A 27,479-nucleotide genomic window follows, 5' to 3' on the forward strand; every position below is an offset into this window, starting at 1 on the left:
ACTTCATTCTTATCCAGGTACTGACATACATGTTGTTTAATAATTTGTTCAAAGATCTTTCCTGGTATAGAAGTCAGACTCCCCGGCCTATAGTTGCCTGGGTCCACCTTCTTCCCCTTTTTGAAGATAGGAACAACATTTGCTCTTCTCCAGTCTTCTGGGACTTCTCCTGTTCTCCAAGAATTTTCAAAGATTATGGAGAGGGGTTCAAAAATTTCTTCTGCTATCTCCTTCAGTACTCTGGGGTGTAATTCATCTGGACCTGGAGACTTGAATTCATTTAGGTTAGCTAAGTGTTTGCTCACAATCTTTCTGTTTATAGATATCCTGGATTCTTCTATTCCCTTAATAGGACAGTGAAGAACAGTTGATGTTACATTTCCTTTCTGAGAGAAAACAGATACAAAATAGGAATTTAAAAGTTCGGCCTTCTCAACATCCTGTCTTACCATTTCATCATTTTCATCCTGTAAAAATCCTATAGCATCTTTCACTTTTCTTTTACTTTTGACATATCCCCAAAATCCTTTATTATTGCTTTTATCATAAGTTGAGGATCCAAAAAAAGCACTTCTGAGCATCCGCGCTGCTTTAGTGATAAGCATTCTTCAGAAATCCATATAAATCTTTCAAGTTCTTTATTATATGCACTACAAAAACTACGCGTTTCGAGGTGACAAACCGCACCTCTTCAGGTTACAGTACAGAGTTGTGATCGGTCTATACAAATGACAGGTGCGGTTTGTCACCTCGAAACGCGTAGTTTTTGTAGTACATATAATAAAGAACTTGAAAGATTTATATGGATTTCTGAAGAATGCTTATCACTAAAGCAGCGCGGATGCTCAGAAGTGCTTTTTTTGGATCCTCAACTTATGATACCTAGTGGACGCTGTCCACCTGCACGAGCTCTGCAGCAGCTATATGACTGCAACAAACGTTGAGAGTGGTTGTGTCTGAACACAACCCACAAAGGGTGAGTACTCCAGAGTACTTTTATATTTTAATTGACTTATACCAGGTGAAGCCCTATGTCTGCGCCTCCGCCCTTGTTTTCTCTTATTATTGCTTTTGACATCTCTTGCAAGCCTCAATTCATTGTCAGCTTTAGATAATCTGATTTGTGCCCTGCAGGTTCTGCAGACAGCATTATATTCTTCTTTAGATATGCCTCCCTCTTTCCATTTTATAAACATTTTTTTCTTCCTTTTTAACATGTGCTTAATTTCTGTGTTCATCCTTCCTGGCTTCATTAAATGCTTCCTATTCTTCCCTCTTTTCAGAATTGTTAACAATTGTGCTTTGAGAATTTCATTTTTCAAGATTTCCCATCCTTCTGGACATTTTTGTGTTTAAGGATATCCAGCCATTGGATCCCTCCAATTCTCTTTCTGAATCCCTTAAAATCTGCCTTTCTGAAATCTAACCTTGACGTCTGAGTCTTCACAGGTCTTCCTCCTCTAGTTATCCAAAATTCTAAAATAGCATGGTCGCTATCTCCTAGGGTCCCAGCCACTTTTACCTCCTCAACCATTTCCTCCCTGTTTATAAGGATTAGATCCAAGGTAGCAGTTCCCCTTGTTTTCCCCTTAACCATCTCAAGCAGATGTCTCTCCAGCCTCTTGTTTGAAGACTTCCATTGAAGGAGAGCTTACCACCTCTTGTGGCCGCCTGTTCCATTTATTGATCACTTTCTCTGCCAAATGTTTTTTCTAATACCTAATCTGTATCTTCTCCTTTTCAGTTTCATTGCATTGCTTCTCCTGTTTCCATGTGCAAATGAGAATAAGGACGATCCCTCTTCACTGTGACAGCTCTTCAGATATTTATAGACAGCTACTAAATCTTCATTTTGCAAACTAAACATCCCCAGATCCTCTAACCGTTCCTCATAGGACATACTTTGCAGTCCGCTTACTATCCTGGTAGCTCTTTTTTTTAAATTGCTCCAGTTTTTTCAATGTCTTTTTTAACATGTGGCGCCCAAAACTGGACCCAGTATTCCAGATGAGTTCTGACCAAGGAGGAGTAGGGGGAGATAAGTACTTCACGTGATCTAGACTGTATGCTTCTCTAAATACATCATAGAACTGTGTTTGTCTTTTTTGCTGCAACATCACACTGCTGACTCGTGCAGACTGTGATCTGTTAGCATACCCAAGTATCTTTCACACATGCTGTTGCTTATTTCTATTCTTCCCATTCTGTATATGTAATTTTCGTTTTTCTTGCCATGATGTAGAATCCTGTTTTTCTCCCTGTTATATACCATACTATTAGTCGCTGCCCATTGTTCAAACTTATCTAGATCCTTCTGAATCCTTTCTCTGTCTTTAGCTATCCCTCCTAGCTTTGCATCATCTACTAATTTGATTAGTTTACCTTCAGTTCCCTTATCTAGATCATTTATAAAAATCTTGAACAACGTTGGGGCCAGGACAGAGCCTAGTTCTGGCCCCTCCTAAAAGTCGCTATGGCTTTCTGTTGCATCATTAGAAATAATTTGTTAATAGCTATTCTATTGCTGATAGTCACACAGTATTACAGAAGCCATATGGGGACATTAACATTTAACAGACCAATTCTTTTGCAATTTTTTTCTAATAATGCAGCATAAAGCCTCAGCGACGTTAGAGGCAGCATCTTAGCTGACACCCCGGAGGTGTGCTGCACCCGCACTATGTGCAATTTGCAACCACTGCTAAGAAAGATCATAATATATTTCAGTCGCTAATGTCAGATTTCGGTTAAGTGTCTACAATAAAGTGCAAAATTTCATAAAGGGAGACACAATGCACATCCTTTCTCCCAGAGTCCGACTCTGATTTATGGTGATATCTGCAGCCAATTTGCTGATGACATGCCATATTTTCTCTTTGTCTTATTGTGTGACTTGCAGGATACCTCTGTTACCACTGTACAGCGGAAATATTTCAATGAAACCAAAGGCCTGGAATATATAGAACAACTATGTGCCCCAGAATTCAGCACAGTCCTAATGGAAATCAAATCTAAGTATGTATGATATTGTGCTTCACATGAAGTGTGAAAGTCCCTAAAGGGAACTGGTCAGCTGATTTTTAGTGCTCCAACCACGGGCAGCAAGAACCAGAGACCAGCACCATTATTGCCGCCTTGTATGCTTTCCTCTGACACGCTGTGTGTATAGGGAGAGACCGGTTTTGTTATTCCAGATATCTATGTTTTACATACTTTAAAAAGCCACTAGGGACAATGCGACTAGGACGACTGGTCCAAGAGACATGATCCCAGCAGATCTCCCCAATTGGATCGCTTACACTGACATGTTTCTCTCTGTATGGCCGGGATCACACTACAGCGAGATACGGCCGAGTCTCGCAGGTTAAAACCAAGCTCTGGCACCGGCACTCCGGAGCGGAGCGTGCAGCTCCATGTATTGCTGTGCGGCTGCACTCTCCGCTCCAGATTGCCGACGCCAGAGCTTGGTTTTAACCTGCGAGACTCGGCCGTATCTCGCTGTGTGTGATCCCGGCCTTAGTGTATATGAAGCATGAGTTCTGAAAAAGTCAGGAGAGAGGTGATGTGTAGATCTAAATCGAGACACTTTCAACCTAGGATTGCATATTCTCACACATCGGCCGGGGCATGCAGTGCTGCAGCAGCTTGAGCTCTCTGTATTGTTTTTGAGCATTTTTTCTGAATTATCAATAAAAGTTAATAGAAAGCAAGAACTCAAACTGCATTTGTAATTCTACTTTTATCTTCAAGGTACTACTGTCTGGCTGCAGTTGCTGCTTTGCTGAAATATGTGGAATTCATCCAAAATGCAGTTTATGCTCCAAAATCCCTAAAGTTTCAATTTCAAGGAAGTGAACAGACGGCAATGATCGACTCGGCGTCCGCCCAGAATCTCGAGCTCCTGGTGAATAGCAGAGATGTCAGGTGTGGCCATAGCTGGTTAAAACAATTAGGCGCTGATTTATCAAGACCGGTGTTTTTCATGCCGCTCTCGATGAATTGGTGCGGTGGAGTGTGAGACAGGGATGCCGTCGCTGGTCCCGCTTTGTCAGAACTGGGCAAAAATTGCATAGAAACACCAAAGTTGGAACATTTTTGTGCAGCCCCGTGTTGACCTCTGGTTGATATGCCGACGCACCGATGACCTCCGATCACGTGATGGCGGGGGTCAGTGGTGGGCGTATTTCCGCCCCGACGGCCAGAAGCGCTTGTTAAATGCCACTGTCAGAGTTTGACAGCGGCATTTAACTAGTAATAGCCGCGGGCGAATTGTGATTCCTCCTGTGGCTATTGCGGGTACATGTCAGCTGTTGAAAACAGCTGACATGTCCCGCTTTTGAGGTGGGTTCACCGCCGGAGCCCACCTCAAAGGGGGAGATGTGACATGCGCAGTACTAGTATGGCATATGTCGGAAAGGGGTTAAAGAAGAAGTTACAGGTCTGTGAGAGCCAGAAATCTTGCATGTTTTTAGGTGACCAAACACTTATTTTCCACCATAATTTGAAAAATAAATCTTGCTCTCATAGTTGTGGTCTACCTATGATGTCAGTTACAGGCCTCTCTCATCTTTCTAAGTGGGAGAACTAAAGACTTTTTTTCCCCCAATGTGTACTGTAGATAACAGCCTTTTCTTCTTGTCTTGCTAAAAATAATACTGGTTAATTAAGATGCAATTCTGTGTCTTCACACCTCCTTAAGGTACTGTCACACTAAGGCGATGCACCAGCGATCCCGACCAGCGATATGATGCGGTCAGGATCGCTGGTGCATCGCTAAATGGTCGCTAGTGAGCTGCCACACAGGCAGATCTCACCAGCGACATCGCAGGGGTCGGGGGTCGCTACTTACCTGTCAGACGAGGCGATCCTGACGTCCTCCCGCCCGCGTTCACGCGTCGATGGTCTCCACAGCAGGAAGCCCAGCAGGAACCAGATGACGAGAAACGGTCCAGGACGTTCTCGCGCCATCAGCGATAACCAGCGGGGGAGCGGTCGGAGGTAAGTATCAGACATAGCGATATCGCTAGCAATATCGCTATAACGTCACAAAAACCAGTGACGTTATAGCGATATTGCTAGCGATATCGCTTAGTGTGACAGGCCCTTTAGACAAGAATAGGCCCTGTTCTCATTTTGTTCCAAGAGGAATAACAGAGGAACAGCACAATGCAAAGTTCTAAGAAAAGATGCTACAGTATTGTAAATTGAGGGGAAAAATATTCCTTAAAATACAATATGTTAAAATGTATTGGATCTAGTGTTCATTCACACTGCGCTTGAAGTGTCCTTTCTTTGCGTGCACTATGAAAACAGTGGATGTGTGAGTCTGATTCATTCAGTGGAGGCCAGAAAAGTGTCCACTATGTGCCCATGGAGTGCATACATCAAATGCATCCAGTGGAGATATACTTTTGGAAATCTTCCCAATAAACTGTATATATCCTACAGGAATAAAAAACGCACTGTGGCTAGTCCTTAACTACAAAGCATTGATGCCAGGAAGAAGTCTGACTGTAGTAATAATCCAAATATTGTAAAACTATTCCAAATATCTGATTGGGCAGAAAGCACAGTAGTTATGTGACCATTGCCCGAGTCTGTGTACTTTTTCTTTCTTTCATTCATTCATTCATTCATTCATTCATTCACTTTCCAGAAATAATCACACCCTGTACGGGGTCCTGAATAACACTAAAACGCCAGGTGGAAGCCGCAGACTCAGATCAAATATCTTGGAACCTCTGATTGATCTGGAAACCATCAACACCAGACTGGATTGTGTCCAAGAATTTCTCGAAGACGAGGAGCTTTTCTTCAGTCTCCAGTCAGGTACGCGGCTGCTTCTGCAAAATGATTTGAATTTACACAAAGGTGAAAACTTGTAATACTTTATATTCCCACTTGATGCGGCTGCAGGGGGGTTGAATCAGGCACCAATTCAGAAAACAGTTTTTGCCAGAATTCAGGCAAAAAACTTAACCACATACCACAGAATTAGTTGCACAAAAAACTTTGCAAATTCTGGCATTTTATCTAGACCATCACTGTCAGATTTTTGAAAAGTGAGTAGAGCTTTGCTGAGAGGGGGTGTAGCCAAGCGTGGCAAATCTGTAATTATTTAGACCACAAAAATGACTGGAGTATATTTTTTGAGGTGGTGCATGCACCATATTCATTATGAGGCGCACATACTGTATTCTAGTGAACCTTTCATCAAGATTGGTGTAGAAAAGCGACAGACTTGATGAATCGGGGCCTTGCTATCTGGTTTATTAATTACAGCTGATCTCTGGGGCCTCCACAGCCGGACACCCTGTGACCAATTTATTTTCAATGGCAATAATTGTGGAAAGAGGGACTTTCCATTACATCCATTAAGGAAATTTGCGAGTGACACAGCGTACATCACTCGGATATCATCTAAGTGCTGTGCGATATACGCTGACCCTGGCAATGGAGGAGAAGGAGAAATTAGTTTCTCTGCCTCCTCCGCAGCTGTGCTCCGATCCTCTCTGTGACGGAGGCTCGGCTCACAGTAGCAGGACACTCAGTTCCCGCTCGCAGCAGAACAGGAGCCGAGGGTCATTAGCATGTCGCATCCGATGCTCTCGCATCAGACGCCATACGCTAAGGTGACCCCAGCTTTAGGCTGTAGAACTTTCTCAAATCATTCACACTTGCTTTGACCAGACATAAAAATTAGTAGAAGTAGCAGTAGATCTTCAGAAGCATTTTCAACCTGTGCAAAATTTAAAGGGAACCTGTCACCTGTTTTGGCCGCTATAAGATGCGTCCACTGCTTTTCAGGGCTCATCTACAGCATTCTATAATGTAGATAAGCCCCCTGGTCCGACCTGAAAGATAAGAAATATAACTTTTATTATATTCACCCGGAGGGGGGTGTTCCAGTCCGGTCTCGGCCGAGGGATGTCGCAGGTCCGGATCCGGCTCCTCCCATCTTCTTGCCACGCCGCTCTCCTGCTTGCTTCATCGCTTCCCGGCATCGCGCTCCTGCGCAGGCGTACTTGTCTGTCCTGTTTGAGGGCAGAGCATATTTCTGCAGCGCACAGGCGCTGGGTCTCTCTGACCTTTCCCGGCGCCTGTGCACTGCAGTACTTTGTTCTGCCCTCAACAGGGCAGAGAAGTACATCTGCACAGGAGCGCGATGCCGGGGAGCGATGAAGCAAGCAGGAGGGCGGCATCGCAAGAAGATGGGAGCCGGACCCGCAACACCCATCGGACCGGACCGCCCCACCGGGTGTGTATAATAAAAGTTATTTTTCTTATCTTTCAGGTTGGACCGGGGGGGGGCTTATCTACAGCATAATACAGTGGATACAACTTATAGCGGCCAAAACAGGTGACAGGTTCCCTTTTAACAAAGAGATTGTTCTTCTTTCTCTGTCTTACTCCCTAGACGATTTGGATCTGGTCATTACCTGAAAGTGCTTCTTTTAGACGTTAAGGCTATGTGTACACGTTTATTATTTGCTTGCACAAATTTCTGCAAAGTTTCTGCATCTCTTGGCAGGAAAATTGCTGCTGCAAAAACACACGTCTTTGGTTCAGTTTTTGCCGTGTATTTGTATGCGTTTTTTGCATGTGTTTTTGTACAGCAATGAGGCTTTTTTGAGCTAAATAAAGATATTTAAAAAAAATGTTTTGTGATGTAATTTCTTGGTTCAACACCACCTTTTTCATGCCTATGCAGTAGCATCAGAGTAATGGGATTAGGCCTTCCTTCCACAGCTGTCATTGATACTCAGGCTTAGTAATGAAAAGGTTTCAGCCGGGCACCCTTATTATTAAGCCGATAAGTAAACACACACAAATTGTCACTAGCCTATGTAGGAGCGTTAACAGAAGGAATGTACGAAGGAACGTACATAGGCTGTAATCAAACAGCACCTGTGATTTTTAACGAAAAAAAAATGAAAAAAATTGTGTGGTCTCCCACTTAATTTTTTAATAACCAGCAGAGGGAAAGCTGAGGGCTGATGTTAATATTCTGGGAAGGAGCCAAGGGCCATAAAGGTTCCCAGGCTATTAATATCAGCTCACAGCTGTTTGGTTAGCCTTTACTGGCTAGTTTACAGGGGGACCCCAGAAAAATATTGACATAGGATCCCCCTGTAAAATCTAACCAGCTAAGTCTAGGCAGACAGCTGCGGGCTGATATTAATAGCCTAGGAAGAGGCCATGGATATTGGCCCCCTCCCAGACTAAAAACATCTATAAGATGCACCAAATCTGGCGCTTAGCCTCGCTCTTCCTACTTGCCCTGTAGCGGTGGCAAGTGGGGTTTATATTTGTGGGGTTAATGTCACCTTTGTATTGTCAGATTTTGGGATTAATTCAGTGTCTGGAGGATCCGCCGGGAAAAAAAACGTTGCAAGCTCCGTTTACAAATCTTTGAGGATGTTGACGGACACTAACATTGTGGCGGATCCTCAAAAAAACGGATGTAACGGACGGCAATCAGTCAGGATCCGCCAATAATGAAAGTCAATGGGGAAAAAAACGGATCCGCAAAGAAAAATGGCGGATCCGTTTTCGGATCTTGACTGATTGTCAAAACCGGAAGTGTGAAAGAGGCCTAAGGATTCCATAGCATCTTTAGCCCATTTCCACGTGGAAAAAATGCGCTGCATCAAAAACGCACCGTGTGCACACAGCCTAATGTCATCCCAAAAGGACCTCATCGAGTAAGCGAATGATAATACCTACGAGACCAAGGGTGGACGCTGCTGCCACCAGGAGGTTAACATTAAGAATTACAGCCTAAAAAAAAAGTCTGCTCCTTCTCTTCCAGTTACACTAGGCTACAGGCAGAAAGCAAAGGAAGGAGCAGACTTTTTTTTTTCTTTAGGCTGTAATTCTTAATTTTAGCCTCCTGGTGGCAGCAGCGTCCACCCTTGGTCTCCTGTGTCCCCCAATGAAAGCTCGTTAAAGAGTCGATATTGAATGTTGATGGGGGAGGTGTTCAGGATATGAAGGATGGGGGTAAACCCCTTTGATTGAGAATGTTATTTGTGTATGTGTAACTGTTATAAAATATATAAAAATTTACTTGATTAAAAAAAGAGTCCATATTGACTTGTAGGATTGCTGCTTCCAATTGGTGGCACTAGAGTTTTAGTCGTCTACCTCTCTGAAAAGACACGTTTCATATTTAATTTCCCAGATGAGCATTGCAAGGATTAAAAGTCTCCTCATACTGGCATGCCAGGCCTGGCTTGTCACTCTTCACAAGGAGAAACCTTACCCCATAGATTACTGTGTGTCCCAAAAATCGTGTTATTACTGAGCCTGCCAATCATCTTTTTGCCTTCAATAGGAAATTTCATAAGATTAAAATTGCAATATTTCGGATTCTAGCAATTATGGAAATGTAACATTTTCTTTGCAGGATTATTCTAAATATATCATTTTTTTTTTATCGCCTTATTGGGGGACACAGATTACCATGGGTGCATGCTGCTGCTGCTGGGAGGCTGACACTATGCAAAACAAGAAAATTAGCTCCTCCCTGAAAGTATACACCCACCGACAGGCACCAAGTACCTCAGTTTGTGCTTAGTGTCTGTAGGAGGCGGACCGGGATCTCCACAGATCCGCCTTTAACAATTTCCTTTTTTCCTTTTACGGTTTGTTGTGTGTATTTATGTTTTCTCATTTATTTTTCAGATTTCAGCATCAGGAAACAGGGTGTAAATTCATCCTGGTTTCCCATATCAGGCGGCTGAGCGAGCAATGTGGTGTTATCCACATCACAACTCTCAGTTTCCGCAGGCAGGACCTTTTCCCCTATCACCCTCGGGTGCTATGGGCTGACGACAGGTGGCCGGTCCTCGCCGATTCCCATCATCACCCCTCTCCTGGGACAGGGCTGAGAGGAAGACGGCGGTTGCCAGCGGTGACTTTTCCCTTTCGGCAAGAGGTTGGCGCCGTCTTCTGCACCATGCGGACATGGTGCGGGTACAGAGGATCTCCCTTTCCAGCGGCCTGCTCTCTGTGCGTGGGCCCCTGCGGTAATCCTCTTCAGGGACGTCAGGTAAGAGGTCTAAATGTCCCCTCCCCCAGCCCGCATTCAAGAAGGTGACCAAACTGACCCCTCCAGCCCTGCAGCCTTACCATAGGCGTCTCTGTTGCCAGTACACGGCCCTGCTTTGAATTTCCCGCCTTGCACTCAATGGAAGTTATCGGGGCCGGCGCTTAGCCTCTGCTCTTTCCCTGTCTTTAAAACTCCCGCTTCTTTTTTATGCAGGCGCGCGCGTGCTTCTCTTCTCATCGCTCACCTCTGGGGAGGTTCAGCAGGGTTTTCGCAGGCAGTGCTTTGCCCTGTTGCCTCCATTACCCCTGCGGCTTGCGGTCCCCGGTTGCGCTATCGGCCATAGGGTCCCGAGTGGAAACCGCGTCTTTTACTTTCGTTTTCACTTTGAAAGCTTCCTCCTTTCTGCGTGTGCACTCTCTTCGTGTCCTTATTAGCCTATCACGGGGCATCTTCTATTCAGTGCCGGCAGTCTCCGCTCTCAGCCGCACCCCCCCACTGTTAGCTTCCAATCATATGGCTCGGCCGCTAAGCCCCGCCTACCGCTATCGTCATCCTGACTTCCTGGGATATCGTTCTCTCTCCCTTCGTCGGTTCTCTGCTTGGGGGACACAGCGGCAGCCGGCTGCGCATCTGAACCTTGGAAGGCTCTACTGCTATTGTCCTGAGGCTCCAATTGGCTCCCCTCGGCAGTTCCCTCTCAGATATGTGCGGACATACTGCCACATTTTTCACATATTAGCAACCCTGCAAGGGCTCTCTGTGCTAGACCCACACCTATTCACTACGCATGTGCGCGGTGTAAAAAGAAGTGGGTGTCAGGTCAGTCGTCTCCCTTCTGTCCGTCCTGCAGCCCTTCCACTATGTCTGCCCCTCAGGAATATTCCGAAGCCCGAAATGAGAGCACTTCTCCTCCCCCAGAGTGGGCCGTTGCAAAGTCCCAGTCGGTCTCTGACCTGACTAAAGTTTCTAAGTCCCTGGTCCAGGTCTTAGAACGGATTCCTCAGCTATCTTCAGCCACCTGTGCGCCGACCGCCTCTCACGGTGAGTCGCCCGCACCTGACCGCGACCTGCAGATGGACAGACCGGGTAGAGGTTCTAGGAAGCGCGCTCTGTTAGGCTCTTCTTCCAGCTCACAAGGTCCTTCCGCTTCTCCCAGGCTGCGTTGCTCGTCTCCTTCATCGGTAGACGACCTTAGGTCAGACGATGATTCCCAATCGGGATCTGACTCAGAGGCAGACAACATGTCTAAAACTTGGGACATGGTTGATAGTCTCATATCAGCTATTTTTCAAACACTCAAAATAAAGGACGATAAGGCACCTCTTCAGGAATGCTCCGTTCCCTTTAAGCGAGTAAAACCTCCCTCTCGAACCTTTCCTAATCACAAGGAGTTCGACACTTCGTTATCCAGGCACTGAGAACACCCTGAGAAACGTTTCTCAGGCCGCAAGTACTTAGATGTGCTATATCCCTTTGATACGGACCTCCTCACAAAATGGACCAAGGCTCCTGAAGTGGATCCACCAGTTTCCCGTCTCTCCTCTATAACGGTTCTATCCCTTCCAGACGGGGCATCGCTTAAAGATCCAACGGACAGAGAAATAGAATCGCTGGCTAAGTCAATTTTTGAGGCATCCTGCGCCTCTCTCTGTCCTATTTTCGCTTCCGCCTGGGTGGCAAAAGTCATTTCAGCTTGGGCAAAAATTCTTCGCAAGGGCATCTTAGCGGCCGCTCCGCAGGACGAGCTGGCAGATCTAGCAGACAAAATTAATCATGCGGGTAAATATCTTTTGGCCGCATCTTTGGATGCGTCCGGGTGCGTAGCAAGAGCTAACAGCAACATAGTAGCCATATGCCGCATCCTTTGGTTGAAGTCGTGGAGTGCAGACACCACTTCTAAAAAGTCGCTCACCAACCTGGCATTTCACGGCTCTAGGCTCTTTGGCGCCAAGCTGGATCAGATAATTTCGGATGCCACTGGTGGTAAAAGTACCTCCCTTCCTCAGTCCCGGCCTAGAAGGTTTTTCAACAGAAAAGCTTCTCAACCATTTAGGTCCTTTTGCCCCTTCTCTTTCACAGAAGGTTCATCCCAGCAGGACCGGCCCTCTGTTTCCAGAGACCGGAGAAAACCATCATATAAACCTGCCCCCCGCTGGAGGGCAAGAGGTCAGCCTTCCAGGTCTTCAGGCTCCCGGTCCGGCAGATTTTCTTCTAAGAGACGGGTCACCCCCACCTGGAAATTCTTCCAGGGTGGGAGGCAGACTTTCCTCTTTCAGAGACACATGGCTGTCCGTCGTCAACGACGCTTGGGTCAGGGAAATCATCACATCCGGATACAAAATCGAGTTTTCTTCTCTCCCACACAGTCGATTCTTCCTGTCTCGACCCCCAGGACAGGGGTCACAGACTCCAGGGTTCCATCGGGCCGTCTCCTCCCTTCTTTCCGCTGGGGTTATCGTTCCCGTTCCTTCACACGAACGGTTTTCAGGGTTCTACTCGAATCTCTTCGTAGTCCCGAAAAAAGACGGCTCCCTTCGTCCAATTTTGGACCTCAAGTTGCTCAACCGCCACGTAAGGATCCTCCACTTCAAGATGGAGTCCCTGCGCTCGGTGATAGCCTCGATGGAACCCGGAGAGTTCCTCTGCTCTGTGGACATAGAGGATGCCTATCTCCAAATCCCTATTTGCAGCAACATCAGAAATATCTCCGCTTTGCGATTCAAGACAATCACTATCCCTTCGGCCTAGGCTCCGCCCCCCCGGGTCTTTACGAAGGTAATGGCGACAGTCATGGCCATCCTTCGGTCCAGGGGGATTCTCATCATTCCTTATCTGGACGATCTCTTGATCAAGGGCTCGTCACACCAAGACTGTCTTCAAAGTCTTCAGATAACCCTGGATGCTCTCGGCCGCCTCGGATGGATAGTCAACAAGGAGAAGTCCATCCTCCACCCTACCCAGCGTCTGACCTTCTTGGGCATCGAATTCGACACAAATCTAGCCCGGGTGTTTCTGCCGAAGGACAAATTTTCAGCTCTTTGCAAGGTGATCTGATCTCTAAAGCGCTCGAGGACCATCCCTCTTCGGTCCTGCATGAGGGTACTGGGGAAGATGATAGCTTCCATGGAAGCAGTGCCTTTCGCACAATTTCACACTCGCCCCCTCCAGCTGTTCCTCCTTTCAGTCTGGGACAAGACCTGGTTTTCTCTGGACCGTCCCATTCTCCTTCCTCTCGAAGTAAGACAATCGCTGACTTGGTGGACATTGCCGGCGTCAGTTCTCCAGGGAAGGTCCTTTCTTCCGCTTCAGTGGCAAGTCATCACCACAGATGCCAGTCTCCTAGGATGGGGGGCGGTTTTCCATCGGAAAATGGCCCAAGGGCGCTGGAACGCCCAGGAGACTCTTCTTCCCATCAACCTTCTGGAGATCAGAGCAATCTTCCTTGCTCTCCTTCATTGGCAGCCTCTCCTCGTAGGCAAACCAGTCCGCATTCAATCGTACAACGCCACGGCCATGGCGTACATAAACCACCAGGGCGGTACTCACAGCAGGCAGGTAATGTCGTAAGTGGCAAAGATTCTGCGTTGGGCAGAGCGTCACGTTCGGGCGATCTCCGCCGTTCACATTCTGGGGGTGGAAAATTGGGCAGCCGACTTCTTAAGTCGTCAGGGTCTAGCGTCAGGCGAATGGTCCCTTCATCCCACGGTCTTCAATCAGATATGCCAGCGTTGGGGCATCCCGGACGTCGATCTCATGGCATCTTGGATGAACATCAAAATTCCTCACTTTGTAGCCAGGTCCAGGGATCGTCTAGCCATCGGTTGCAACGCCCTGGTAATTCCGTGGTTCCAGTTCCAACTGCCTTACCTGTTTCCTCGCCTTGCCCTGATCCAAAGGGTGGTCAAAAAGATAGTCAGAAGGCATCCCAGTAATTCTGGTGGCCCCAGACTGGCCAAGACGACCTTGGTACGCGGAGTTGGTGAACGTGCTTGCGGATGTCCCCTGGAGGCTTCCTGGCCGTCCAGATCTTCTCTCACAAGGCCCCCTTTACCACCAGAATTCTCAGTCTCTGAGTTTAACGGCATGGCCGTTGAGGCCGCGATTCTGAGAGAATCAGGTTTTTCCAGCCGGGTCATTCAAACCATGATCAGAGCCAGGAAGCCAGTCTCCTCCCGCATTTACCATAGGTACTGGAAGGCCTTTTTCCGTTGGTGCGATGATAACGATATTTTTCCGTTGTCGTTCTCCATTCCATCCGTACTTGGCTTCCTCCAGTCCGGTTTCAATGCGGGCCTGTCCCTTAGTACCCTCAAAGGCCAGGTATCTGCTCTAGCGATCCTCTTCCAGAAGGATCTGGCCTCCTTACCGCAGGTGAGGACTTTTCTCCAAGGAGTCGCTCATGTGGCTCCTCATCATTCTCCAATAGATCCGTGGGATCGCAATCTCGTTCTTGGCGCTCTCCAAAAGGCGCCGTTCGAACCTATCCAGGACATTCCTCTGCCCCTTCTCTCATGGAAGGTGGCTTTTCTAATCGCCATTACATCCATCAGGAGAGTTTCTGCTGGAGGCTTTATCCTGTCGTTCCCCGTACCTAATCCTCCACCAGGATAAGGTCGTTATCAGGCCAGTTCCTTCCTTCCTTCCAAAGGTGGTCTCTCCCTTTCACATTAACGAAGATATCGTCCTTCCATCGTTTTGTCCTGCGCCTGCTCATCCTCTGGAAAAGTCGCTCCACAAACTGGATGTAGTGAGAGCCTTGCGTGTCTACCTTGCCAGGACCGCTTCCTTTCGCCAATTTGATTCCTTGTTTGTCATCGCTGAAGGTCGCCGGAAAGGGCTTCCGGCATCCAAATCCACAGTTGCTCGCTGGATTCGTTCTACCATTCTGGAAGCCTACCGACTTCAGGAAAAACGGCCCCCTCCGGGAGTGAGGGCCCACTCCACCCGGGCTGTAGGGGCTTCTTGGGCTGTGCGACACCAGGCTTCGGCCTTACAACTTTGCAGAGCCGCGACCTGGTCGTCTTTGCGAGGTTCTACAGGGTTCATACCCAGGCCTCGTCTGATGCAGCTCTTGGTAGGAAGGTTCTGCAGGCGGCGGTCGCACATCGGCCGACCTAAGCCATTCCTTCTTTCGTTCCTTTATGGCTGTTCCCACCCTTGGGACTGCTTTGGAACGTCCCATGGTAATCTGTGTCCCACAATAAGGCGATAAAGAAAGAGGGATTTTGGGTTCTTACCATAAAATCTCTTTCTTGGAGCCTTCATTGGGAGACACAGCACCCTCCCTGTTTAAGTTGTACCGTGTTGGGTCTACGAGTCCATTGTTGGGTTGGTACATATGTTGAGAGTTTTTGGTTGCTTCTCCTACTGCTTTCTCACCAACTAAGGTACTTGGTGCCTGTCGGTGGGTGTATACTGCCGGGGAGGAGCTAATTTTCTTGTTTTGCACAGTGTCAGCCTCCTAGCAGCAGCAGGCATACACCCATGGTAATCTGTGTCCCCCAATGAAGGCTCCAAGAAAGAGATTTTACGGTAATAACCCAAAATCCCTCTTTTTATCTAGTTCTTTCAAGGTTTTTGGACACAGAACAACTTCTTTCCAATCTTATACAGATACCAAAGCAGGATACGGTGTGTATATAAAGGAGCTACTGGGATATATACAGTATATAAGCTACCAAAATGCAGTATGTGTACTTATGGGTGCGATTTGTTCTTGTTGGACGTCATGGTGAGTGACATCTTCGGATAGAGGTCAGGACGTCTCGCTGATTTTGGTCCATCGTGTGCTGCTGGTAAGTCCCAGATTTACTGTGAATTGTACATGGCGTCATTTTTACCAGAGGCGACCATGTGTCATTGTGAAGAACAGTAATGTCCACATCTAGTACATGTTGTACCAAAGTCCTCTCTGGGAGCCATTGTTGTATGATACCGCGTCACCAAATGATGCAATGCCTTCTGCCCTGGTCACAGTCTCATCAGTGTCAGTATTGCTACTACCTGCCAATTATAGGACAATGTGAAGATGTCGACGCCTGTGCGGTAACTTTTTGTATCTCAAGTAGTTTGACCTGCTGGTTGAGATACCTGTGATGCTTGTGTGGCGACTGCAGAAAAGATTGCTGTTAGAGATGAGCAAAAAAATTTGCAGGACCCTTTGAACTAGCGCATCAAATTATTGCAAAGCAGATTCCGGTACTTGAAATATTTGTTATTTTGCACATGGTTCATTTAGACGTATGATCAACACAAAATCTGATTAACATTCATAACTCCTGTTTACACTGACATTACCGACCATTGCATGATGGATAACACTGACTCTTGACAGCCCCTATTAAATAAGACGTCACCCCATATGTATTTGTATTTGTTCGCATGGGAGAGAAAAATTAGACTTTAAGACAAATTTTCATCAATATTTGGTCCATTTTACTGTCATTATGGCACCTGATTTGCATTCATCTTGGTCTGCGTGTCTGTCTTTACTACCATCAGTGTGGCATTGTATATTCTCATATGCAAAAAATAAAAAAAAATCCAAGCTTCAATTACCCATTAAATGCTAAAAAAAAAAAGACATCCAACTGATGACAGATGTGTGGATCTCAGTGCTATCATTTTGATTTTTCATTTCACTGACATTTTTATTTGTAGGGATGCGTTTGTTCTGCAAATCAGATGAAAAATGGAAATGTCTCGATTTTTTTTTTTGCTGTGGACAATCAGTCTACAAAAAAGACTTTCATCGATGCGTGTCTTTTCTGTACATGAGACATGGACAAATGAATGAGGTTTGTTTGGATCCATTTCTGTCATTTTGACGTGGCTGGAGTTTCTGAAGACAGCGGGAACATGACCCCATAGTGATGGAAATCTTATTCTCTCAGCTTCAGTTCTTTATTACAGATAATGATAATTTCTCCAATATTCTCTGGTGACATAGATATCATTTATTTAACAGGAGAAAGCCGCAGATACGAAGATAACCTATCTAATCTCACTCAAGCATACTCTTGAACTCGTGGAGCCTTTAAAGGTATTTTTTTTTTTATTGTGTTTAATGACTGGTTCCAGACCCGATATCAACTATTTTAAACCAGAACCAGATGCCTGGTAGTTTGTTGCTGAAAGTTTTATTTTAGGCTTATGAGATATACCAAGTCTTTTAATGTGGTTTGTCTCTTATTCATCAAAATTATTACATTGCAAAGGAGTAAATGTAATCCTGTTTTTTTTTGTATGTCATAGGCCGTACTGCAAAAATGCAAAACACCCTTACTCCAAGCGTATTATTCATCAATAGATGATCCCAGGTGAGTGGAGATGGCAGGAACTGTCGAGTAATTAGCTATAACCATAATAAAGTGTACTGTGCACATTGGTCTAATGCCCGAACATTATGCACAACCTTAAAGGTGATATCTATTGAAATGAAATGATCACTTATCCATAGAATAGTTGATGATTTATAGATTGGAGGGCATCTGACTGCTTGAATCTGCACCGATTGGCAGAACTGGGCACTTTTATCCACGATGCAATGGAACTGCAGTGCGCATAACCCACCACCGCTCCTTTCATTCCCTATAGGACTTCATAAAAAATTAATTATTTAAAAAAACTGTGGGATACCCCATATTTTTGATAACCAGCCAAGATCAAGCAGACAGCTGCAGGCTGATATTATCAGGCTTGGAAAGTCCTTGGTAATTTGGCCATTCCCTGACTAAAAATACCAGCCCGTAGTTGCTCCAGAATTCACACATCACAATAGATGCATCAATTCTGACACTTTGCCTGGTCTTCCCGGTTGCCCTTGTGCGGTGGCAATTGGGTAATATTTTTTTGAGATGATGATAGCTGGCATAAAGCCCTTGTCTTAGTAATGGCGTCTATTAGACTATTAGACACCTCCATTACTAACCCATTAAGTTTAAAAAAAAAAAAAATACACACAAAAATATTTTATTTTTAAAAGCACTCCCCTGGTTCACTAACTTATTAAAAAATAAAAGCCATCCAGTCCAGGGATTTCAACGTAGTTCACCGAATCTAAAGAAGTCCACAAATGGGAACCTGAAAGACCTAAAAAGAGAGAGGTAAATAAATAAAAACAAGAAACACTCCCTCATTCACCAGTTTATAAATAAAAAAAAACTCAACTCCGATGTTATCCATGGCATTCTCATGACATTCACTGATTCTGTACTGTAACTTATGGGGCCTCGTTCTGAGAACGACACTTCATAGGTCACTTCCGGTCATGTCTCGTGAGAGATTACGTTACTGACAGCATCGCTCGTGACCTATGAAGCGTCGTTTTCAGAACGAGGCCCCATAGGTTGCAGTACAGTATTGCTGGAAGTCATGGATCTCGATGGATTATGTCTGATCGGCGGTGATTATTTTTTAAAAATAAATTGGTAACTGAGGGAGTGTTTCTTGTTTTTATTTCTTCACCTTTCTTTCTATGTCTTTCAGGTTCCCATTTGTGGGCTAATTTGGATTCGGTGGACTACGTAGAAATCCCTGGACTTGGTGGCCTTTTTTTTTTTTTTTTTTAAGATATTGGTGAAACAGGGCAAGAGTAGGGGGGTGTTTTTTAAAATAATATTTTTGAGAGTGTGTGCTTTTTTTTCATTAACTTACTGGGTTAGAAATGTGGGTGTCTGATAGAGGAATCTCTGTTACTAATTCCTGGACTTGATGCCAGCTGACATCAACCCTAACTACCATTACCCCGATTGCCCTGGTGCAGTGAAGAGCTGGGACAAAGTCCCAGAATTGGCGCATCTAATGTGATTCACCACATCTTGGTTAGCTTAGGGCTTGTATTTTTAGGCTGGGAAGGACCCACAAACCAGGGACCTTGCTGTCTGCTTTACCTAGGGTGGTTATCAAAAATATGGGGGATCCCGTGACATTTTTTAATTATCATTCATGACATAGATGCATTTTTTTTTGCATTGCGTATACGCAACCAATGTCCATTTTTTTTTAACTGCGGATTTTCCGCATCTAATGCAAGTTTAAGGGGAAATTTCGCACAGAAGACTGAGCTTTTCCGCAAGATAAATTGACATGCTGCGGCTCAGAAACCCGCTCCACAGGTGAGTTTACGCCATGTAATAATGAAGCACAGTGATCATGGGATTTCTATTAATCCCATCCACTGTGCTGGTATCAATCAATGCAGGGTTATGGACACAGCTAAAATAGGCTTCATCCAGAACACTAGTATACCTGATCGTGGGCAAACAGCCTTGGAGTAAAATATTGCACTGTCCTTTCAATAAATCAAAATGTCACATTCTTGTCTTTAATGTAAATGGGTATTCCCATCTCCAAGATCCTATCCCAATATGTAGTAGGTGAATTATTAATAATAATCATAATAATAATAATAATAGCAAATACCTACAATTAGAAATGTAGATAGTTCTGATTAGCTTTGTGGTTTACTTTATATGCAGGGCAGTGAAGTAGCTTAGGTAGCCATGGTTACGACCACTAACAACTAACTGTCACTATATGAGTGGTCGTAACCATGAATGCCCAAGCTACTGCAATGCCTTGCACATGGGGTAAGCGACATAGCTAATCAGAAGAACTATATTACATTTCTAATTGGAGGTATTTTCTATTATTCTGTATATTGGGATAGAATCTTGGAGATGGGAATACCCCTCTAAGTACAATTGTGTATCAAAAAAAATTGGCATTTCAGCCAAACACATCTTAAAAATTAAAGCGCCCCCCCCCTAGATTGTAGAGCGTACCCCAGGGATGTCAAGGGCTGAAAAAAAAATGCATGAAAATAGTGCAAAAGCCATAATGATGAATTTGATGCAAAAATAAAAATGCCTTAAAAGCTGTCACGCCACAGAAAAGGCACAAAAAATGAGGAATTGGGCCGATGGGGTTTAATTTGTGCATTTTTGAGTCATTGATTCACTTTCCTAAGGCCTTGTGCTTCTCAAAGTGTCGCAGATGCCTGAAATGAATTTATTTATTCTTAGATTTCACATCATACTTGAAAAAATTAAAATGGTAATTAATGATGATACCAGATACACCAGAGGATGCCTGAACATGAGAACACAGAAGTGTTACGCTGTGAAGCCAAATATCAACGAGTTTCTCGATATTGCCAGGAGGACGTATGCAGAGATTGTAGACGACATCGCTGGTACTCACCGCAGCCATGAAAAATCTTTTCTAAAAGTTATATGTTGTTTGTTTTTCTTATTTTGGAGATTTGTGTTCTTTCTGTAAAGGCCCCGTCACACATAAAGATGCTACAACGATACGACCTTGTCAGGATCGCTGGTACATCGCTACATGATCGCTGGTGAGCTGCCAAACAGGCTGCTTCACCAGCGATCAGCACCAGCGAGGACGCTGGTCTCTAAGGTAAATATCGGGTTACTAAGCGGCGCGCATCACTTAGTTACCCGATGTGGACCTTAGAAACATGCGTGCTCACGCCGGGAGCTGCCGACACGCAGGTTTCTAAGATCCACATCGGGTAACTAAGTGACGCGCGCCGCTTAGTAACCCGATATTTACCTTAGAGACCAGCTCCCAGTGCCTGCTTAGAGCGCTGGGAGCCTCGCTGATCGTTGGCAGCATCGTTGGCTCCCGCTGCCACACGCAGCGATGCGCGCTGGCCAGCGGGAGAGCAACGATGGAAAAATGGCCCAGGACGATGCTGCACGATCAGCGATACCTGGCGGGGGGGCCGGTCGCTGATCCCCGTCACACACAGCGATCTCACTGGCGAGATCGCCGTGGCATCACAAAATCAGCGATCTCGCTAGAGAGATCGCTGTGTGTGACGGGACCTTTAGTGTTGTTATCTTAGAGCATTACCCCAGGGGACACAACCTGTGGCCGGGGAGCAAAGTGTGAGGCCCCAACTTTGTGGAAGAAAAGAGGAGTGTCATATGCGGTATTGTGGTAGCAAGGATTGGAAAGTGATAATGGGGGCCTGTGCTGCCTTCTCTGAGACCCCTAAATATTGGCTGGAGTTGTTCCCAATAAAGCCATAATGGCGACATCTGTATGTTTGCATATTGCGATTTGCATAATGGCCTTTACGTTAAACAGCGTTCCGCACCATGTTGTGCTGCGTCTGCAGACCTGCTGTCGACATACTAACCATACTGCCGGGCCGCACTCGTCATCATATTTCCATGCAGTCGTTTACATATGATAGTCACATACGTGTTAGTGGCCGTGACTTGTATCTCTCACTTTATTTCTGTGCAGCAATGATTTCGAAGCTCTCTGATCAGTACAACTTACCGTTGAGGACCAGCTTCAGCACCACTCGAGGATTCTTCATTCAGATGAACATGGAAGGGAATATGCAGGAATCCCTCCCTGCAGAATTTATTAAGGTAGACCCACTTATTATTAATGCTGGCAGACATAGGGTATAGTTACACGTAGCTTCTTTGATGCAGGCAATGGGCAGAAAACTGCTGTTTTGGTGCAGTTTTTTAGGCTTTTTGTATTAGTATCTGTGAAAAATACCAAAACTTTTTTCTAACACAAACTTTCCTTTTACATTGAATGAACTTTAGTAGGCTCCGTTTACGTATCGATTCTGTTTCCATTTAGGACAAACTGGATTAGCATCCTCCGTATTCCTGCTTCAACCGGGAACCGTGCGGCCCCGCCGATTATTATCCCTCCGTCCGGTGTCTTGTCTTCTGTGCTAAAACTAACAAATGGAAACCGGCCGTACGCCATAATGATCAGGGTAAGGCTACTTTCACACATCAGGTTTTCTGCGTCAGGCGCGATCCGGCGTCGTGCCGGAACGCCGGATCCGGCAAATGTTTCTGAAAACCGGATGTGACGGATCCGGTTTTATGCCGGATCCGTCTTTTTCTGGACAGACAAAACCGGATCCGTCTCATCCGGTTCATCCGTTTTTCTATCCGTTTTTTCGACGGATTACGCCGGATCCGGTTTTTAAAATTGACCCTTGTGGCCTTCCGAACGGGATTGGCTACTGGAAAACTATATATAGCGTGTTCCTACAGCCCTTCTTTGACAGGTTGTAGAGGAGAAAGTGCAGGTTGGAGAGAAGAGCAAGTTACTGGCGAAGATGGATGTTGTGATTGGAAATATTTTGAAGAATTTGGCGGATTTTACAGCGGAGGCGAATCGTTTGAGGGTGATTGTTCTGGAGAAGGAGAGAGCGAGACAGCAGCGCATCAGGCATCGTAGACAACGTTTGTGGATCCACCCCATCACAGCCAAGAGAATGACGCGTGGGGTCTATTCTACACTATGCATGGACCTTCGACGAAACCCGGATAAATTTTTTGGATATGTTAGGATGAAAATGGAGAATTTTGATTACTTGGTGGAGCACATTGCACACCTCATAAGAAAAGCGGACACCTATTGCCGCTTCTCTGTTTCACCCGCAGAGCGTCTGATGGTGACTTTAAGGTAAGCCACATTTATTGGATATGATCGCATCAGAGCACACTTTCACTGCAATCTTGTTGGTGGTAATTTGTATCTCCAAGTGTTATAGGTCAGTTTTGGTATGTAATGCTGTGATTTAAAACTAATTTATTGTTTTTTAATTCCCCACAGATTTCTTGCAACTGGAGAATCCCTTTCGTCACTGCATTTCCAGTACAGACTCGGGATTTCCACCATATCTGGAATTGTGAAGTACACATGCCGTGCACTGTGGGACTCCTTAGCTGAAGAGTTTTTACCAGAGCCCACAACAGAGAGGTGGATTGAAATTGCTGACAAGTTTCAACAGATATGTCAGTTTCCAAACTGCTTGGGCGCTGTGGACGGGAAACATATCCGCATTGTAAAGCCAGCTGGATCGGGATCGGAATATTTCAATTACAAGAAATATTTTTCAATTGTCCTCATGGCCATCGCTGACGCGGAATACAAATTTATTGCGGTTGATATTGGGGCCTATGGCCGCTCCAATGACTCTCAAGTTTTCAAACTGTCTGCCATGGGGCGTAAACTGTATGGAAACACCTTCCAGTTCCCACCACCTAGACCGCTGCCGCAAACATCTGGTCCACCTATGCCATTTGTCTGTGTAGGGGATGAAGCCTTCCAGCTGTCAGAACACCTTTTGAAACCGTACTCTAGCAGAGGATTGACAAGACCAAAACGCATTTTTAATTACCGCCTCACAAGAGCAAGAAGAATGGTTGAATGTACCTTTGGTATTCTGACAGCCAAATGGCGGGTCCTATTGACTGCGATCAACCTCAAGACAGAAACTGTGGACGAGGTGATCAAAGCGTGCGTGGTACTCCACAATTTTGTTATCTGCAAGGAACCCATTTCCATTGAGGACACCTCTGAAGAAACCACCTTGCAAGATTACCATGACATTACCACTAGAAGTTCTGTGACGGTTTCAGTAATGAGGGACAATTTTGCACTATACTTTATGTCACCTCAAGGCAGAGTACACTGGCAGGATGACAGAGTGTGAGAGATTTGTGCCCTAACCAAACTTGTGTACCTTCTGGACCAACAGTATATACCTTTGCCAACCAAAGTTGGCTATCTTGTCATGGTCTTACTATTGTTAGCTTTAGGCCACAGGTGTGTACCTGGTTGTGTTTTATGCAAAGTATTTCACCTTGTAACAAAAGTTGTGTACATTGTTAGGAAATCACCAACAATAAACACAACTTTTTAGGTGAAATACTTTGCTTCAAACACAACCAGGAACACAACTGTGGCAAAAAGCTAAAATTTACCCACAGTTATATACCTAGTTTTGAATACCATTTCACCTTTTAAATACCCTGTATTTAACCTTTTTCGCCGCAGAAAGAAATGACAGACAACCAGTGTAAAATAATTTAACTTTTATTGAAAAATGTTTTTTTTAGTAAACTTTTTAAAAATTTTAATAAACTTGTTTAATAAAACTTTGAAACTATAAAACTGAAACCATAAAACTGGTCATTTTTATTTAAATACACACATTATAATTCTGTGTAGTGTGTGGTGGAAATACTGCTGTAGGGGCTGCGGGACACTTCGACACTGGGAGTGTGGAGAGAGGACTGGGATCGTGGTGGGTGAGGAACAGTTAGAGGTGAAGGTGTGGAAAAAACTACAGAATGGGTGGACATGTGGGAAGCAGAAGAGGTGGTGGGTGGTGGAGTGGAGGGTTGGGCAGGGACTGTAGGAGCAGATGATGTTGATGGCAAGTTGTATGGGGAAGGAGTTTGGTACGGGGCAGGTTGCTGGAAGTGGGGAGATGTCTGGTACGGGGCAGGTTGCTGGAAGTGGGGAGATGTCTGGTACGGGGCAGGTTGCTGGAAGTGGGGAGATGTCTGGTACGGGGCAGGTTGCTGGAAGTGGGGAGATGTCTGGTACTGGGGAGGTTGCTGGTACTGGGGAGTTTGCAGGTACTGTGGAGGTTGCTGGTACTGGTGAGGTTGCTGGTGCTGGGGAGGTTGCTGGTGCTGGGGAGGTGGATGGTGCTGGGGAGGTGGATGGTGCTGGGGAGGTGGATGGTGCTGGGGAGGTGGATGGTATGTAATAGGAGGGGGAGGATGGAAAGTGGCTGGAGGTGGATGGTATGTAATAGGAGGGGGAGGATGGAAAGTGGCTGGAGGGGGTGTAGATGTAATAGGAGGGGGAGGATGGAAAGTGGCTGGAGGGGGTGCAGGTGGAGGAACTACTGTGGTGGGAGGAGGAGGAGGTTGGGAGGTAACTTGCTGGAGAGCAGCGTGGCATGAATGCATTACATGCATCTGCTGGGCAGGAGAGAGCGTTTCCATGCGCTCCACAACAGACCTGAAAAAGGTGTGGTTTGGCGAAGATCTTGCTTCTGAATGCATGGTTTGCAGAAGTGTCTTCACCTCCAGAATGCTGGAGTTGATCTGCTGATAGCCTGCGGATATTTGCTCTGACAAGACTTTTAGACAGTTCTGGAAAGATGCATTCAGATGCAAGAACTCTGGCGCATAAGTCTTTTCCTGACCCCTCTGCCGCTGCCGCCCAGTACCCGCAGGTGTACTAGAGGTGGCAGGGGCAGAAGGGTGGGGTAAAGGGAAAGCGATCTCCTCACCAGCAGCTTCATGTAATGTAGGCGGCCACGATGCTCCTGTGCTGGTGGATGGGACAGATGGGTCGAATGTGTGGGAAGGCTGGGAAGGTGCAGATGTACCGGGGCGGTCGAAGTGTCCCTCGGTGCCGGTCTCCTCAGGGATCGCCTCAGAAGGGTCCAATCGTGCCGGCTCCCGAGTGCTGCTCACCGTGCTGTGGAATAAAGAGAAAAAAAAACAATTAAAATACTGACATGGTATGGCCCTGGCTGAAAAATTTTTTTACATATAACATTTTTTTTCACATGTGGTGTGTAATATTTACCTTCTGGTGACCATTGTTTCCCGGAGGAACGACAGGGCTTCTGCGTACTTGTACTTGCTCCTGCGTCCTCCAGATCCACTCGGGGCCCGCATCTCTTTATTGAACTCCTTCTTGAAACGATCCCTCACAGACCGCCACCGATTCACAATTCTGTTCCCTGAAACGAGAAAGGAGTGGTTAGTATACAACATCAGTGTTTCCCAAACTCCAGTCCTCATGGTCCCCAGGGGTCATGTTTTCATGATTTCTATAGTAAATAGAAATCCTGAACACATGATCCGTGGGGACCACGAGGACTGGAGTTCGGGAAACACTGGTTTACATCAAGCAACCGGTACTGTATATACTTACGCTCTTTAATCTGGGCCCGAGCTTCGAGGTCCTCCCAGCGGCCCACAAGGAGAGAACAGATTTCCTCCCAGAGTCGTCGGGTAACAATCAGGTCAGCGTGGCGGCGGTCAGCCATATTCCAGAGCGGCTCCCTTTCTCTGACGAGATCGATGAGGCGGTCCACATCAATCCCTCCATCCTCACCGTCAGAGTCGGGAGCACGCTGTGAAGGCTGTTAAAGAAAAAGACAAAAATAACATAATTAGCCTCCACAAAAGAAATGAAATAAAAAGTGCAAAAAAACAAAGCAAAAATATTTATACTAACACGCTGGTGACCGCCGCGTTGCTGTCGCCGACGACCCTGGGAGGCACTGCGAGGACCTCTTGGCCAAGCACCAGATTGGGAAGACTATAGAAGAAAACAAAAAAAGTTATGTCTTTGGATGTAGGCATTTGTTTGCTGTGTGTGGTCTGCAGAACATTGTTTTCTATGTGTTGTGTGTAGTGTGATGTTGTGTTTCTGCGTTTGATGCAAAAAACTTACGAATTGTGAGCCCACTCCAGGTGTCTGTCCACCCCTTCCTTCTTCTTCTGGGAGCTCCTCTTCATCTTGTGATTCCTGTTTTGAAATAAAAGGCCATGAATAGACATATATTACAGAGAAGATGGATTTTGGAAATAAAAACTTACCGTCAAACGCTGACGATGCGAGGGAGGGCTCCCAGAAGATGTGCTGTCCTCTTGCTGGCCAGACTCCATGGCTGTGGGTGGTGTTACAGCTGCTGCCAGTGAAGCCAGTGCTGCTGCTGCTGCTGCTGCATCTATTGGGCGGCTGTTGAATAAAGAGAAACAAAGGGCCAATGAATATCTTGATATTCAATAGCCCTAGTTTGGAGGAATGGGGGATTTGATAATTACCGTCTCTCATCTGCTGCTGGCCTCCCCTCCTCAGCATGTTCCATTTGCTGCTCCATTTGGGGTGGTCGTGGTGGTGCTGATGGTGCTGCAGTGGTCTCCTGCCTTCTCCTGCGCCTGGTTGCTGTCTTGGGTGGCATGTTGGGTGTGGCTGTGGGTCCCACTGTCTTGCTTTTATATATGTCTTGTGGGCAGAGCTACTGAACATGCTCAGACCAAAAAAACGGATCCGGCCGACGGATCCGGCTTTCGCCGGATCCGGCGCATTGCGGCGCTCATAGGCTTTCGTTGTGTGAAAAAGCCGGACGCGCCGGATCCGGCGTGTCCGGCTTTTTCGACGGAGACAAAAAACGTTACATTCACCGTTTTTTCCAGACGCCGGATCGCGACACATTGCCGGATCCGGCGAAAACCGGAGGAAACGCATGGCCATCCGGCGCAAATGCAAGTCAATGGGGGGGAAAACGGATCCGGCATTGCATTTCGCCGGATCCGGTTTCTGTCAAAAGCGCCGGATCGCGCCTGACGGCGAAAACCTGATGTGTGAAAGAGGCCTAAGCCGTCTGCTAACATGTGAAGGGAAATACACAGGATGCTAATTCCAATTGTTCTAAACAGAAGAGACAAATGTGTAAGTAACAAAATACAACAAATACGATGCAAGAACAATAAACAGATGGTGATGGCTGTATGCTGCACAAAATAAAACATAAATTAAAACTACAAAGTTGCTTTTTATGTACATTTATTTTGTTGGGAAGTCAGTATGGTAA

The 27,479-nt window shown here is 45.9% G+C and overlaps 1 protein-coding gene across 2 annotated transcripts in view; it reads left to right on the top strand.

Annotated features, from left to right (window-relative positions):
• Window positions 1-27,479, top strand: part of MSH4 (mutS homolog 4) — a 54,126-nt gene that overhangs the window by 13,524 nt on the left and 13,123 nt on the right. For both annotated transcript variants that reach the window (XM_073544818.1, XM_073544819.1), the window contains exons 5-12: window positions 2,900-3,015; window positions 3,751-3,924; window positions 5,657-5,829; window positions 15,618-15,685; window positions 17,022-17,096; window positions 17,309-17,373; window positions 20,080-20,249; window positions 21,332-21,462. In XM_073544818.1, the coding sequence (XP_073400919.1) occupies window positions 2,900-3,015; window positions 3,751-3,924; window positions 5,657-5,829; window positions 15,618-15,685; window positions 17,022-17,096; window positions 17,309-17,373; window positions 20,080-20,249; window positions 21,332-21,462 (972 nt within the window). The remainder of the gene's footprint in view (window positions 1-2,899; window positions 3,016-3,750; window positions 3,925-5,656; window positions 5,830-15,617; window positions 15,686-17,021; window positions 17,097-17,308; window positions 17,374-20,079; window positions 20,250-21,331; window positions 21,463-27,479) is intronic.

Source organism: Dendrobates tinctorius, unplaced genomic scaffold (genome assembly GCF_039654945.1).
Source record: "Dendrobates tinctorius isolate UK_male_01 unplaced genomic scaffold, ASM3965494v1 ptg000138l, whole genome shotgun sequence".
NCBI lineage: Eukaryota > Metazoa > Chordata > Amphibia > Anura > Dendrobatidae > Dendrobates > Dendrobates tinctorius.